General features: G+C 38.2%; 1 protein-coding gene and 1 pseudogene across 1 annotated transcript; both read right to left on the reverse strand.

Moving 5' to 3' along the window:
* Positions 1-3,550, reverse strand: LOC106427150 (annotated as a pseudogene).
* Positions 3,551-7,989: 4,439 nt separating this feature from the next.
* On the reverse strand, positions 7,990-11,985 carry LOC106427085 (leucine-rich repeat receptor-like protein kinase PEPR2). The gene is made up of 2 exons (XM_013867820.3): positions 8,597-11,985; positions 7,990-8,516 (listed from the first exon to the last, which is right to left on the reverse strand). Exons 1-2 carry the CDS (start codon positions 11,562-11,564, stop codon positions 8,143-8,145), a joined length of 3,342 nt encoding a protein of 1,113 aa, XP_013723274.2. The 5' UTR covers positions 11,565-11,985; the 3' UTR covers positions 7,990-8,142.
* Between the last annotated feature and the right edge of the window lie 313 nt (positions 11,986-12,298).

Here is a 12,298-nt window from a genome sequence, read left to right on the forward strand (position 1 = left end):
TAAGTTTTTTATTTTGAATGATTAAAAGGAAACACAAGACCATAATAATCAAAACAACAGAAAAAAAAGACAACAACAATAATAATAAAAATGTTCAACCTCACTAAAAAGAACCACGACAATTTTCCGAACCACACAAGCAAGCCCTTTTACCTGTAAAAACCCTGCTTCCACCTTCATCGATCTCTCCAGTATCATAAGACATTCCATAATCGTATCTCAACTCTGTCAACGGAGGTATATGTCTCTTTGCAAAAAAGGCAATATGAACCAAAGGTTGGCCATCCTTTTCATACTCAACAGGCTGCCACATAACGTTAGCCAAGCAGCTATGGTTCATGAACCGACTAACGTTACCAAACGCTCTCGCACTGACCAAGATTTCCGACCGAAGTTTATAAACTTCAGAGACTTGGTCCCAACAGTCTTCACCCACAAGTTCTGGTTCGTAGTTCCACCTAAACTTTTTGTAAACTCGAGAGGTGTCAAAGACGTACTCGTCGTCTTCTTCTATCTCATCTCTTTCCTTAACTGTGCCAACCAACTCGCAGATAAAAGTCCCGGCTCGTATGGGCTCCCACGAACGTAAACCCCAACCACAACTCTTCGTCTTAAACACTTCCAACCGGAGCTTCAACCCGCTTTGACTTAGCCTGTTCTTGCAGTCCGCGGGGCAAGCACAAAGGTCGCTGCATTCGTATATCATCGGTCTGCGATATAGTAAAATGCGGTTATCATACTGTAACTGGCCGCCGTTTCTTTGAATACAAGAACACATCGGATCTCCACATGACTGACCACCTTTACAAGTGTTGTTGCATCCCGTAGATTGATGGTTTGGAACGATCATCATACTTAAATTTTTGGAAGAGACTCTGTAGTTGAAGTCTAGAGGCCACTCCTTGTCGTTCTCATCGACCTCGTTCACGATCGGAACTGGTAACGCCTCCAATCCAAGAGAAATATCTCCAAACACAAAACCCTTCCTCAACTGATTACTCGAACCACACTTCATCAATTCTTCAGCTAACTTCCACGTAGCGAAACCAGGAGGCTGGTCTTGTTGTCTCACAAGATTAAACTTGAATTCATTAAAGCCGGTGGTCCCTTTCTCTATCCAATAATGGGTTACCACATAGAGACCATCGTAGATATATACTTTCCCTTTTTATCGCTCGGATCCTCTACACCTCTAATCACTCTAACTTCATTTCCTTTTTCTGACTTGCGACCAACGCTAGGTTTCCTCTTGTAAGCTCTTGATCTCTAGGTTTACCATCCTTACACGTTCCTCCTTGCCCGGTGTAAACCAAAGTATGAAGCTCGTCCGTTCTGTCGTTGTAGTGTCCGACTGATGTAACGACACTTGTTGTTAAGCCTTCTGCTGCACCATCTTTTGTTAGTAAATAGTCGATACCGGCAGGCATCTGAGTGTGAAGTCCAACCAAACACATCTCTCCCCAGAAGTAGAATATATCTCCTGGTTTTACTCCCGGAACCGGACCGACTCTCTTCTTCTTGTTAGTCCTGACACCCTGTTTGTTAAAGATACTGAAGGCAGTTGTGACCACAGCTTTCTCACTGCTTACGTGGCCTAAGCGACGACAAACGGCGTTGAAACGCATCCGAACGGAGTCCACCAGCTCTTCATTCCCATTTTCTTTCTCCTCTTCGGTTATCATCGAGTCAAAACTCGGACAAAATATTACCATTTTGTCGTCGGGATTGTTGGGTTTCAGCTTCTTCACAGAGGAACCCTTTGGTCGGCCCCGTCCTCTTTTAATAGCATCGCTACTCGGAGCAGCATCATCATCAGCCAAAGAGTTGTTGTCGGAGTGATCGTATGGTACAATAGCTTGAAGATTTGTGGCCACTAGAGGAGGATGAGGGGATAATGATGTGTTGTTGTGAGTTTCATCATTTTGACCAGATACAACCACTTCATTGTTGGGATGAGACGTTCCCAGCTTCTTCTTGGACGGCTTTGAATTCTTTGAACCTTTTGGTCGGCCTCGTCCTCTTTTGATAGGACCTATGCTGGGATCGACATCAACAGTGTTGGATTCATCAGATGGTGGAACGAAGCTGAGTGGTGTGGCCAGTAATAGAGGTTGAGAGGGTGTTGGTGTGTTGTAGTTTTCCTCATTAGTGGGTTGAAGCGGTGAGGCTTGAGGAATGGGAGGTGGTGTTGTGTAAGGGGTCTCATCATCAACGGTTTGAAGTGGTGTAACCCCTTGGAAAGTTGGTGATGAGATGTTCTCCATCAGATTGTCTTCATCGTCAGCAAAGCTCGGGATTAGATAGCTGAACGGTGTAGCTTCGATTGGAGTAGACTCATCCATTGCAAAAGTAAGTCCTGCATTAAGGAAAAAATAATGATCAAAAGTTCATAATCATTAAACAACCACATAACTATAATTATTAATGTTTTGAAGTCAACCGCTAAGTCTCCTTTTTATTTTAATCTCAGTGATAAATGCTTTGAGAAAATATTATCAAAACAAATAGCTCTACATATATAAAATCATAACACAAACATTAAATTTACTTTTTGAGAGAAGTACAATTTCAATAAACTTTTTTTAATAAAATATAATATTTTTCTTAAAAAAATCTTATTTTTTTTCTTATTTTGTCTTATTTTTTTTATCAAGTCTTATTTTTCTTTTTAATCTCAAAACTTCAAGAATAAAAGATTAGAAATGATATTAGGGTCTACCTGGAAAAAAAAACACATAACAAAAAAAATGGTAAACCATTCTCCGGAAAGAGAATGTGAAAGTCCCGGTGACCAAGCGCTGTGAAAATCTGGTGTGGTGCGGATTCGAATGGATCCTTTGGGGATCCACGGAACGCACCACCCGAGCATGGTTAAAAACACAGAACAAGTTCAATGTTCGATCTTATCTTCACAATACTTGAACCGCATAATAATTACTAAACTACATACCAACATATTCAGATCTGAGTTATAGTGAACAGCAATGTACTAACGATAGTCCTTTCATTTTACTTTTTATTTTCTTAAAAAAATAAAGGATAGTCAATGGTAGGATGATTATTAAAACTAAAATGTAGAGATAAGAGAAAATTAATCTGAAATTTGTTTTAAATCATATTTTACAAAATATAGTCTCAATGATAACATCACCAAAAATAAATACACATAAAATAAACAAAAAGGATAAGTAAATTATATAACAAGTTCAACATGAACTATATATTAAAGAGAAAAGTAACAAATACCTTTGAAAGACAAGAAATGATGAGAAGTAGCTCAGCTTTCAAAAGAAAAGAAGAAACAAGAGAGATCGGTAAATGGAGAAACAGGAAAACTATACTGATAGAATATGTTGAAGTAACAAATATACTGATTATTGATAGTTGGTAGTGACGAACAACATAAGAGAGAGCCTCTATTTAAAAGGATTTCAACATGATAGGGTGTTGTCTACAAAAAGAATAAGAGCCTTTAGATCTTAGCTTAATTCATCTTAACCGTCTAAGATTTTGAATCATAAACAACCTTAGATTTTTTTGTATTATTCAATGAATCTAATAATAGCCATTTATGGTATTACCAGTTTTGCCTTAAAACTTTTTGACTTGAACATAAAAAAATCTGTTTCTTCCATTTTAAATTATAATAATATAATATATATCTATATATAACTTTCAAAATTTGAATGGTTTGAGATAAACATTCCAAAAATTACCAAACTTCTGACTGTTCTTTTGTTTTGAGTCATTGAATTAAAAAAAAAATCTGTTTCACATACATGTTTAAGAAATTTATTGTTATTAGTACAGTATCATATCTAGCAAATTCATTATACGCAATAACATTTAGACAGAAACGTTGAACATGAATAATGGAAAAAGTCAATATCCCAAGCAGTAGTTTGTGGCACAGTACTATAATCTGAAGCACCTATTTACAATTCTTTTTTCTTCATAGTCATGAGTTTTTTTTTTTTTTTTTGAAATTCTTCATAGTCATGAGTTTGTATACATATACAATTACGGTATTGTTTTTAACGTTACACATACACTCAAACCTAATTATATATTTTTGATTTCGAAGGGTCTCTCATATTCTTAGCTAATTATTTAAGAAGGCCATTACACGAACCATACACATTTTTTACGCATAAGTGTATACTAGAGATATATATTCTGCAATCTGATATGTATATACAACAAATTTTAGAATAAAATTTCCAACAGCTTCAAATGTAAAACCGATACTCGCATATTGCTGGAGAGATAGATAATGGATGATAATTTGCCAAGAACACAACAATAATTTGTTTTTTTTTCTTCGTTGATAAAGAGAAACAAAGCAAACATGTCAAGAATCAAGATAGTGAAACAAATAATGCTGTGGTACATAATTTTGATGGTGACTGAATCAATTAGATTAATCATTCTAGAAAAATACAACCAGTACATGATAGATAGAAGTAATTTACAGGAGAAACAATTTTTAACAGCTGTCGATAATTACAAGCGCAAAATCATGCCCTAAGCCGCTAAGATGCTGAAATGCACGCGTACTAAAACACACGTATTGTCTTTACTAAAATGCAAACTCATGCATCTATATATATCATTATATGGAATCCAGAACTTTCTTAACGTAGGTCAATTTGGATAAAGTTCAAAAGGAGTTGGATGAATAAATCATTATATGGAATCCAGAACTCGTTCCATTATATTATGTCGTAATCAATTGTAGATATTGGGTTTTCTACAATTCACTACGACTGATTTCAATTTGAAAACCCTGCCATTAAATATTATACTTCATTGATATCTTATGCCAATATATATCTAGAAAATATATAAACACTTAACATATATATGCAAGCAAAGCTATACAAACCTATGTCTATTTAATGTTGAAACTCAATGAAGTAAAGTAGATGGACAAGAGATAAGCAATTATGTTACATGGAGCAATAATATCTAACGTAATCTAACTCTTCAGGTGTCAACAAAAGTGTCAATATCATGTTTGAAAACGTAAACCCTTCTTAGGTCTTACCAATGGGAAGAATACCATATCCAAAAGAGACTAATATCATCTGCGCCTCCAGAAAACCGCATGAGCACCTGAACAACCTGAGTAAATAACCCTGGAAAAGCAAAAAAAGCTTCGTGTTATAATTTCCCCGAAGTCTAACAAGACCCAGTGAGGCAGTGACATATGACCGACATATGAATACAATACACCGGAAAACTATAAAACGAAAAAAATCCATATAATGGGCTGAGCTTGACCTTCTTCGAGAGTTCATCTAATAATCAGTTTATTTTCTTTATGTAAATTAGTGGCCTTCTTCCTGTTACACTCCCCACTAGTGCGAGCCTTCTTCCTGTTACACTCCCCACTAGTGCGAAGCAAAAAAAAATACCCATTAATCAAGCATGAGCTAAAAAAAAGTAATAATATAATATGATCATAATCTGTACTAGAAAACTCACCATGGTCTTTCTTCTTCTTTTTGAACACAACTCGCCATGGTCTTCACCATAATAATTTCAGTTACGGTTAGAGTTCTACTTCCGGCAGTCGATGTTTCTCCAACCATATTTAATCTCTGACATCGATCTTCTCTTATAGAGCTCTTTAATCACCAATGTGATTAAACAATCTCCATACATTACCACACCTCCATTAGTTAAGATAGATATCTACATATATATGATTAACTGGCACAACGCTAAAAGTGAGAATTTGAAGACATATAGGATGCTTGTAGAGAACAATATACAAGAGAAAAGATTATACAGCCTTCAAGAGAGGGAGACTGATGGGTAAAACCTAATTTCTAAGAGAAGATCATGCATTTGTTGTCAAAGAACAAAACAAATATGTCAAGAATAAAACTAGTGCAACAAATCAAGGCGACCATAAGTAATTGTGTGATGATGAAATTAGTTAGTTTAATCAACCTTGAATAAGTACTTCCAAGAGCTCGTACAAGAACATGCATTGTCATGTTAAAATGTAAATTTATGCATTTATACACCGCATATATACTTATATATTTGTTAGGATTCAATATCTAAGTGTAATACCCAATTGTTACAGCATCCAAGTGATTTATTTCTTGAACATTCAAGTGATTCTTAATGCATGTACAAAAAACTTTTGATGCAAAACGAGTGAGATGAGATTTGTAGCTCATTCCATGATATTATTACTTGTAGTTAATTGTAGGTAATGTATTGTCTACACTTATTTACTACTAATAATCCTAAGAAGTAACTACTTCATTAATTTGATGTTGAAAATCCTAAAATTAACTACTTCATAGATATCCTACAATCAAATTTACTAAACTATTAACATAAATCGATTCAATGTTGAAAATCTATGAAGCAAAGTAGAAGGACGAGTTGTGTCATATGGAACAATAATATCTTAACATTTAACTCCTCAAGGGATCAAGAAACATGTCAATATTTGTCATCATAGTCGATAACTTAAACTTTATTTACCAATGGAAAGAGTATCAAATCCAAAGAAGACTAATACCCTCAGCTTCCACAAACCGCATGATGAACACCAGAACAAACTCAGAAGATAACCCTAGCAAAGCAAAACAAAAACATCGTGTGATATTCTCTTTAGAAGCCTAACAAGACCAGTAATTTGCTACAGACAAGGAAACTAAACTTTATTATAATGAAGGAAAAATATCGTATAATGAATTCCATTTGACCTTCTACACTATTTCTGAGGAGAGATAGTCATAAAATGGTAGATTTTACGTTAGGTTTAAGTGATACAGTGGAATGATATTAGGTTAATCATAAACTGCTTCGTAATTTAAGTGAATCAGTTTAATAAAACTTAATAATCCATTATTAATTGTTGACTTGTTGTAGATAATGGATTGCTTATCTTCTAATCAGATTCGTTTCTTTTAAGTGGCTTCTCTTCCTCTACTAGTTTCAAAGCAAAAAAAAAAAAATACTCAATTAAGCATCATCTCATCATGTCATAACTGCAGTTACGATTACGTTTCTAGTAACCATAGTCAATATTTCCTTAACCGTATTTCAAATGTGCCATCTTCTTTTACATATGGACAAGCTCTTTAATCACCAACGTAATTAAACAATCTCCTGCATCTATTATCACTTCCACCAATCAAGGTAGATCTCTTTGTGATTCACTGCTCCTGTTTGGTGCCTACCAAAAGGCTAAAAGTGAGATTCTCAAGACAAAAATACAGGTTGCTTAGCGAGAAAAGGAGAAAAATAATAATATACAAAGATAAACGCTTACCCAACCGTACCGTTCGGGAGAAGGAGATTAATGGTTCACCGTGTTGTATAGAAGAGAACTTAGCAGGAGAGAATGTTGATGAAGGCGGAGTTCCTAACATCATCTACTCATGAGGCGGAGATTAGTGAAAGATTGGACAAAACCTAACCTAACGTCGAGATATTAAAAAAAAAAATTGTATGCTTAATAGGCTGGGCTGTAGTTTAGGCCCAAATATGCCCTTTTTGTTGTGCTTCCACTAACTGACGTCTTCTCAATTCTTTCGGGCCCAACACACAGTATGGAATGGTCAAAACTGCCAAGCAGAGCTTTGCTGCTAAAGGCAACGTTCTAAGTCAAAATAATTCAGCCTAAGGTGGATCTCAAAGATTATCAAGAGGCATAAGAGCTATAGAGAGATATGATTTAGATAGTAAGCTTTGTCCACAATTATGTTCAACCATTACTGATATTGGTTAAGCCTTTATATGAATCTCTCTATCTCCCTGTTACCAGGGCTGCAGAGAGCAGATGATACTGCAACCATAGAAAGCCAACCTCTAAGGCAAAGACTTTAGGTTCGGGGGATCTCAACATCATGGCAGGCACCAACCAACTCCACATCTTATGTTAGTGCTTTCTCTGGTGAGCTAAATGGTAGCACAGGCTAAAACATATTGAAATAAGAACATGTGTATAAGCCTCTCTTGTTGTTGTAACTCTATTACTCAATTTTCATTTAAGCAATATAAAAGGCATTTTTGGATACATCATATATGTTGTCTCAGATCTTCAAATGTTACTCAATGCTAATTTATAATAAATCAGTACTAGTGGCTATGATAAATCTGTCAAACCCAAAATTATTGAACAGAACCAGAAGTGCTTCTTACAAGATCTTTCACATCAGTCAACTCTTTCACCACGTCTCTCATTGACGGTCTGTTCTCTGGCCTTTTGTCTGTACACACAAGCGCCAAGTCTGTAACCAGAATTGCCTGTTCTCTAAGCTTTGTATCCAGAAGCTCATCCACAAGCTTTGGATCAACGATTTGACTAACAGTATAATCATCGTCATCCTCGTAGCTGCTTAACACAGACTTGACCCAGCTCACAATATCAGTCTCCTCAGGGAAAGATCGGTCGACTGCTCTCTTTCCCGTTATCAGCTCGAGCAAAACAACTCCATAACTATAAACATCTGATTCCTTGCATCTCACTGTCTTGTACGCATTTTCTGTTTTGATAGCAACAATAAATTAAACCCAACAGTAAAACAAAATGTTAAGTAACGTTATGCTGAGAAGTTAAATGTACCTGGTGCAATGTAACCAGTGGTGCCTGTGATGGTGGCTGTTGAAATAGTAGAGTCATCTAGAATCCTAGCCAATCCGAAATCTCCAATGTGAGGCTCCATCTCCGAGTCCATGAGTATGTTCTCTGGTTTGATGTCACGGTGGATAATTGGTGGATGACAGTCATGGTGTAGATACTCTAGCCCGTGTGCAATCCCAAGAGCTATGTTAAACCTTGTAGACCAGTCAAGACCTGTTTCTCCTTGATTACTTCTGTGCAGAACATCGTATAGGCTTCCATTGGGCATGTACTTGTACAGCATCAGGCCATTTTCTTTCCTGATCCAAAACCTTTCCAACCGAACGAGGTTTCTGTGCCTAACTTGCCCGATCGTCTCGATCTCCCTCTTCATATTTTGGTTTGCACGTACGCTTTCAGCAAAGATGAGTTTCTTCACGGCGTATTCTTCTCCTGGGGCTAATAAGGCTTTGTAAACAACTCCGTGAGCTCCTCTTCCGATGATGTACTTGTCGTCTAGATTGTCAGTGGCTGTGAGAACTTTGTTAAGCAGCAAGGAAAGGCCTTCTTCCTCGTCGACGAGGACAGGAGTATCTTCTGTCTTGACTCCTCTTTTGCAGAAGAGAAAAACCAAAACTAGAGCAAAAAGCAAACCCAGTGCAGATAGAAAGGAACCGACTGCTATAAGAGCGATCTTCCAGGTGCTAAGTTTGGCTTGACCTTTGCAAGTTTTAAACTCTTTACGGAGCACTGAACTTACTGAGTAAAATGGTTGAATGCACAGGTTTGGATTTCCAGAAAATGTTGATGAAATGTTTATCAGCTTTTCCGGTATTGGACCCTTGAGCTGATTGAACGAGACATCAAGCTGTAATAAACTAAGACTTTGAAGAGCTGATAAAGACCCTGTCAACTTATTGTTGGAGATGTTGAGCCTTTGGAGATTGACAAGACCTCCCAGAGTGGCTGGAATCTCACCAATGAATCCGTTTCCACTGAGGTCTAAACCATAACGCAGACTCTTTAACAACCCAACCAAGGGAGGAATCTCACCTCCAAATCCATTCTGAGCTAACCGGAGATCTGAGAGACGTCCAAGCTCTGCCAAGAACGTGGGAATGGCTCCTGAAAACCGATTATCGCTGAGAACCAAAGTAGTCAAGCTTGTCCAGCTTCTGAAACTCGATGGAACAGAACCGGTCAGTGAGTTGGAACCGACATCAAACTCAAGAATCCTCACACAGCCAGATAGCTGAGATGGAAGAAGACCTTCTAGATGATTATGTGAAAGATACAACCGTCCGAGGTTTTGTAGATTTCCCAACTCTGGAGGTATCAGACCAGAGAGTCTGTTTCGAGAGAGGTCGATTGTCAGGAGATTCTTGCAGCTTCCCAAGCTTCGAGGGATTGATCCTTCAAAGCTGTTGCCTTTGAAGTCTACATGCTGAAGACTATGAGCCTCAGGAAACTCAGGAAGAACACCAGAAAGCTTGTTTCCTCCAAGCCAGATTCTCTCGAGGGTCTTACACTGACCAACAGACAGTGGTATCTTCCCATGAAGCTGATTAGAACCCAAGTTAAAAAACCTCAACTTCTGTCCATGGCAGAGATTAGGAGGTATCTCCCCTGTAAATCTGTTACCAACAAGATCCACCTCCTCTAAGCTTCTGTTCACGCCCAAACTCATAGGTATCCCTCCATAAAAGCTGTTGTTAAACATCATAAGCTTCTTAAGATGCTTTAGCTCGGTGACTTCAACGGGTAGTTCTCCGGTGAGAGTGTTGTTGTAAATGAGCATCTGCGTCAGACTCTGAATCTTCCATATGCTGATAGGAATCTCACCAGACAGCTTATTATAGAAAAGCTCTAGGCTTTGTAACTTCTTTAGCTTACCCAATGCAGAGGGTATCTGTCCTTGGAGCTGGTTGTGGTTCAGCTTCAAGGTTTGTAAGCTGCTGCAGTTCCCTAGCTCATGAGGGATGTTTCCAGAGAGACGATTCTCGCTGAGGTTAATAACAGTAACCTTCTTTAACAAACCCAATGATGATGGAATGTTACCAGTCAAGTTGCATTTGATGATGAGTAAAGAGTCAAGGTTACTGCAGTTGCCAAGTTCAGGAGTAACACCACCTTCGAAATGATTGTATGACAGTTCCAAGGTCACCAAGTTCTTGCAGTTTCTTGAACCGAAACGAAGCTTCCCTCCAAGGCTGTTGTTGGTGACAAACACTTCGCTGAGATTCTTGAGCAGGTTGAGACTTTCCGGTAACGAACCATTAAGCTTGTTCTCGTGCAAGTACAGATACTCCAGCTTACTGCAGTTCCCAATGGACTCAGGGATGGGACCAGACAAGTCATTATAAGACAAGGTCAGATCTGAAAGATCTTTCAACCCACCAACACTTGCAGGAATCAGACCGGTAAGATTGTTGCGGTCAAGATTCAGCACTTGTAACAAGGGAAGCTGGAACAAGGACTCAGGCAACTCGCCACTGAAGGAGTTTGAAGTGAGATACAGATAAGTCAAATTCTTCAAGCTGCCAAAAGTAACTGGAATCTCTCCGGAAAACCCATTTTCAGACAAATCCAAGTACTGAAGTGAAGTACAGTTTCGTAAACCGGAAGGCAACCGACCAGAGAAACTATTGTTACTCAGATCCAGAGTGATCAAGCTCTTAAGCTCCCCTATTTCAGAGCCTAATTGGCCCGAAACCTCAGACCCGCTTAGATTAAGAGTCTTGACGTTACCTGAGTCATCATCACAAACGACACCAAACCAGTTATTACACGGAGTGGTATCAGATGTGTTCTCCTTCCACGTGGAATTGACTTCAGGTGGTACTTGGTCGAAGTGACTGAGAAGCAAAAGCAAAGCCAAACCTTCCGAGTTTAGAGAGGAGACATAATCAACACGGAAAGAGACAAAGAGACAGCAAAGCAGAGTAATGCCAAGTAACCCAAGATTCATCATCTGTGTTGAAATCTCTCAACAGACGTATCAAGAGTGAGAACTTGAAACTCTCAGACCCAGAATGAGAAAGAGGATAAAAGGTGAGAACTTGATTACTCTGACACCTCACCAACACTAAACCCACAAAGATCAAGAGAATATAAAAGGTGAGAACTTGATTTTGAAGGGGACTGAATAAGAACGTTTGATCGGAAGCTATGGCAATGGCATTATTTAAGAGACTAGGAGTTTTGTAAAAGCGCGCTTTTTTAACATGAATGTCAGAGATTGTGAACTTAACTTTGCGAATTCGCGACTTCAACGCTGTTTCGTCACCCTCTCCACTCGGAGACTTGTCATCTTCCTTCTTCCTTTTTTTCTGGAAATTAGTTTTATTTTGTATTTCCCACGTTTTTGTTTTCTTAATTTTATTTCAGAATGGCTCTTCTTTGGCCATGATATTAATTCTCTTTTGACCGTTCGTCCTATGCGGTTACTTTAGTTGGTTGGGTTTAAAGATCTGTTCGTTTACCGGCCTGCTACATGCGACTAGTCGCAGGTTGTTGTTCGTTTTACTGCCGCGTAACATGCGACCTGCGATTGGTCGCATATCGAAGTCGCAGGTTGTTGTCGTTTTGATGTCGCGCGACTGATCACACGACCAGTCGCGGATTCCCATTCAAGTCGCCCGAAAAAACAACGATTAAAAATTAAAAAAAATTTGATTGCGCGACTGGTCGCAGGTCGTGCGACAC

The sequence above is a fragment of the Brassica napus genome, chromosome C5 (assembly GCF_020379485.1).
Source record: "Brassica napus cultivar Da-Ae chromosome C5, Da-Ae, whole genome shotgun sequence".
Classification (NCBI taxonomy): domain Eukaryota; kingdom Viridiplantae; phylum Streptophyta; class Magnoliopsida; order Brassicales; family Brassicaceae; genus Brassica; species Brassica napus.